Here is a 4,438-nt window from a genome sequence, read left to right on the forward strand (position 1 = left end):
AAAGGAGAGTGCGATACATAACGAATTGTAAGAGCCGAGATATTTCTTACGATAAGAAAAACAGTTTATTCACAACTTTTACATCAATATTTATAATTTTACACAATACTACGCTTAACATGTCAAGGAATTGCAGTGATCTAACTTGTAGTTCGAGACTTTTTTTCTTATAGAGCCTAAAAGGGTCTTATTGTCTTCTGGAATATTTCTAAATGATTCATTGCTGGAGTCAATGGACATCGGAAAAACACATGATATCGAAGAGATTAAGTCAAAACCAGAGATTAAGTTTCGAAAGTTATCGCATTTTAAAGATAGTTACGAAAAGTTTGTTTTAGGGTTTCCTAATGTTATCATATTCGTAAGGTATGAATACGTGGACGATGGTCACAGAATAAATCGCGACTCGTGCTCGTCTATAGTGCGGATTGGTCCAGTCAACTCTTTTGTCGATACCGTTTACTTGAACTCGAGCGCTTTTTCTTTCTTTCTCCGCACGTTGCATCGTGACGTAAATGATAGAGATATAAGTGCGAATATTATGCGCTACAATCACGTAATTTGCATTACAGTTTCGTTTACGTTGCAATAAGAAATATCTGCGTGCTTCTTAAAATTGAACGACACCATTGATTATTGATGAAGGCTATGCTGAAAGTCTATATATAGCTTCTAATCTTGTACATTTATCTTAATTTAGTTCAGCATGAGGTTATTTTTCTTCATGCCTTACTTAATTAATATTTGAACAGCTGTAATTTAATTATATTTTAAAAAATAATTTAAATTTAGGAAAAAAATCCGAATATCTTCAGATGAGATAAATAATATTTAAATTATTAATTATAACTAATTATTTTTAGTCGATGATAAAAAGTGTAATTAATTATAGAGCTTTATCCGAATTGTAAAACTGTTCTCACGAATCTTGTTGTGAGCATTTCAAATCCGTACTTCATGAATAGCTGTTTGAGACGTTCGTTTAGTATTCTTCTCTCTCTCTCTTTAGTATTCATAGCTGTTGAACCTTTGTTTAATGCCTCGAATAGTTATTGATTAGTCAAATAAATTCAAGGCTAATTATGTGGAATTGATGGGGAGTTTGTTTTGATACTTATCAAATTATCTACTAAAGCAATCACTTAAAAAATGAAGGTTAATGAGCAATTAAATTGCGTCGATACATATTTATATGCCGAGAGCATTTCTGAATCGTGTCAATAGATCCGCCACTGGTAACAGTGCATTTTCCTTGATGCTGTTTCTTGCGTAACCTTGGCCTTTGCTTATATCAATCTGTTTATTAGAATTATCGATTAGTAGAGATTTAAATGTCCGTCTGGGATACTTTAATAGCTTCTTTTTTGTCATTTTATTTACATGAATTTATTTATCTTTTTTGTTAATAATTGATAAATTTATCTTGAGATACGACAGGTATAAAATAAGGAATATAAACACAAAAATGATGTTATTAATCGTGTACATGATAGTTTAATAGTCTCCGCTAATTTTAATTTTTTCATGATAAAAATATAATTGCGGGAATTACGATACAAATATTCTATTGTATTCCGAATTGCAGGCAAAAATTATTAATAGAACATGTATATATAAAATAGTAAACGTTAAGATCGCAAAAATAAAATTATTACTAAAATTACACTTATTATGCAATAATATAATCATTATGAAATCAGTGCTGGATGTTTTAATTATTATAAATGTAATAGGCACGTAAAAATCGAGATTAGGGATAGTAATCAATGTAATCGTTTCCGATGCGCGGAACAACCGGTTGAATTGGAATTTCGAGGGTTTCAAGTACTTCAGTTTCCGGCTTCTGACAAGCTAGGGCTCCACATCTATTTTTGCAACATTTTAAGTCTCCTCTGCAATCGTTGTCGCCATTGCAAGTTGATGAGCACACCCATCTTCCTTTCGGTACCGATGGGCAAGATCCTGGTTTCTCATCTGCACAAAAGATTATTCATTCTTTTATATACAAGCTTGGGAATTTTATGATTAATTTATTATATTTTTATATAAATATTATCACAATATTCCAATCACCATACGTGATACGATAATTATGACGGTGACAATAAAAAAATTGCCAAAATTGTAACTCTTCAGAAGAGTTATTAATAGAATAGTTTCCTTCCTGAAAGTTCTTTCTATATTAGTTGTAATAGAAATAAAAAAGATAAATACAAAATTACATGGACTTTTTTGAAGCGTGCTGATAAAATAATATACACTTTGTTTTACTAATTAAATGTTTAATATCACATAAAATATGATGAATTTTACAATCGCTTTAAAATGACGAATTGATGTTTCTGTTTCAGGTCGACAAATTAGGCGTAATGTGTGACGAGGAGATTACTCACCTGTCTGGGCAGGTCGCGTCATCGTGACAGGCATGGAGCAGATGGAACCACCGCATCGGGTCGGACAACATTTGCCGATTCCTGCGCAGTGTCCGTCAACGTAGCAGGATCGTCCGCAGAACTGTACAGGTAAGGCAGGTGGACACGAGCCTGGTTTGGTCGCGTATCTGGTTTGCGTTCTCGCAATAGCGATCGTCGCCACAAAGACTAGAGACACGACTAGCAACTTCATTCTTTTGCCGGACACTATAGCACAGTATTAGGAGCTACGCATGAAAAATATTTTACTTTTAATACGAATAAAAGATTAAAAGTTTCGATAATTCGGTCTGCTCGAAGGTCGTATCGAGCAATAAATTTATGAAATTTTTTAGTTAAAAATCGAGAAACTTATTTAAAAAGATGTTTTAATAAATTTTAATAACACTTTTATAATACAATTTTAATAATTAATTCGAATAATGGTTATAGAAAAGAGGATATAAAACGAAAACACTTTTTGAGAAAAATGCATTTAAAATTTTTATCCTGTCAATATCCTTGGGAGCAATTACAATTTTATTAGAAATAAACAGAATTGTATACGCTTCTATTTTTCCGGTATGAAATAAACATATTAAATGCATTTTTCAGAATAGCATTTTTGTTATATTTCCTCTTTTGCTTTAAGCCCGCTTTAAGGAATGCAGAATAATTAATTTCACTAGCCAAATTTTCGCATCCCTTATCCTTCACACTTTCCTACGCGAATTTGGAAAAACGGGGAAAAAAAATTAAATGATTTACGTTAATAGACTAATCTAGAGTTTATAAACAACGCAACACTGAAAGATCGCTTGCTACATGCCGGCTTATCTTTCCGTATATTTATCTTGCCCTCGACATTCGCGCTTCACTGTTTTGTAATAATGCGCAACGCACTGTTTGCACGAAAAACGTGCGGATAGAAGAAACCACGCTCCTCACATAAAACGTACACTTGAAGTATATATATGATTTGTTTATGTCATACTTTTATACTCGAGGAATACAGCCAGTAGCAAAGGTGATCAATGTCTCCTTGTTTTTGCCACTCAACATGAATGGTACCTCTGATATATATGCCTGTCGTCATCAGCTTCGTCTTTCCCCCTCCAAAGGCGAGCATTAAACATCTCACCGCTCTCACTCCTTTCCCACGCGCAACTTTATAACGCCATGTACAATTGTCACAATTTACAATTATAATTTACTTTGGAACAACGTCATTTTTTGTCTTTTGTTTCCGGTATAACATTTATTTATATGCAATTATATTGAAATAATGCTTCTTGCAATTGCGCATGGGGCTGTCTCTGTTTTAGAGACTGTTATTTCTTCGTAATATTCGTATCAGATACGCCTTTGAATATGGCCGCTATAATCGGAAAACGTCGGCGGTGAACCATAACCGCAACTGTAATTAAAGCCCTAATTAATTAGAGGCTGATTCAGCCGGACGGAAGGACGCGGTTTCGGTCGAGACTGTTTCCTTCGTAATGAGGTTTCCTTTCTGAAAAGTATTATTTTGTTTCAAAGGATAAAGTTATTTGCTTTCTTTTTAATTTAATTATTATTACATAGCATGTTAGAGCGTGCTGTTTTTGATCAAAACTTTTGAAATAAAAAAGTTTTATGTTTCTTTCTTTAAAAATATCAAGCCATGAATAGCATTTGATTAATTAAAAAAGAAGAAATTTTAACGAATCATGGAATCTACGTTGCAAATAGACAACAAAATCGTATTTGTTCAATTTTAATAATAATAAGAGGGAACCATTTCCGGAAGAGAGAGAGAGAAGATCCTGAGAAAGTAATTCTTTGTAAATTCTTTGTAAATCATAATAGTAAATATCAAAGGTGGCATTGCACATTAGATTAAGTACTCGACATTACATAACAGACTTGATTATATTACTCATAAAGAGAGGAACTTGCGTTAACGAGTATCGTCAGTCTCGTATTTATTATTGTTGCTGCACTTTTTGAAATGCGACAGAAGTGTACGTGAATCAATGAAGACTGGG

General features: G+C 32.9%; 1 protein-coding gene across 2 annotated transcripts; it reads right to left on the reverse strand.

Annotated features, from left to right (window-relative positions):
* Positions 1-1,466: 1,466 nt before the first annotated feature.
* On the reverse strand, positions 1,467-3,557 carry LOC139811365 (WAP four-disulfide core domain protein 2). 2 transcript variants are annotated; one of them, XM_071775630.1, is made up of 3 exons: positions 3,406-3,557; positions 2,394-2,639; positions 1,467-1,974 (listed from the first exon to the last, which is right to left on the reverse strand). In XM_071775630.1, coding segments are annotated over exons 1-3 (471 nt in total). In that variant the 5' UTR covers positions 3,407-3,557; the 3' UTR covers positions 1,467-1,750. The 2 variants fall into 2 exon arrangements, with proteins under 2 accessions (XP_071631731.1, XP_071631730.1); XM_071775629.1 differs by having other exon boundaries at positions 3,483-3,522.
* Positions 3,558-4,438: the final 881 nt, after the last annotated feature.

Source organism: Temnothorax longispinosus, chromosome 4 (genome assembly GCF_030848805.1).
Source record: "Temnothorax longispinosus isolate EJ_2023e chromosome 4, Tlon_JGU_v1, whole genome shotgun sequence".
Taxonomy (NCBI): domain Eukaryota; kingdom Metazoa; phylum Arthropoda; class Insecta; order Hymenoptera; family Formicidae; genus Temnothorax; species Temnothorax longispinosus.

What these genes read in the sequence shown, in the direction of transcription:
- LOC139811365 (XM_071775629.1), bottom strand. Translation starts at nt 3,507, where the DNA reads ATGACGACAGGCATATATATCAGAG. An exon ending in GACAGGCATATATATCAGAG is followed by an intron (nt 2,640 to 3,482) that starts GTACCATTCATG and finishes ACTGTGCTATAG; the next exon opens with TGTCCGGCAAAAGAATGAAG. An exon ending in GACGCGACCTGCCCAGACAG is followed by an intron (nt 1,975 to 2,393) that starts GTGAGTAATCTC and finishes TCTTTTGTGCAG; the next exon opens with ATGAGAAACCAGGATCTTGC.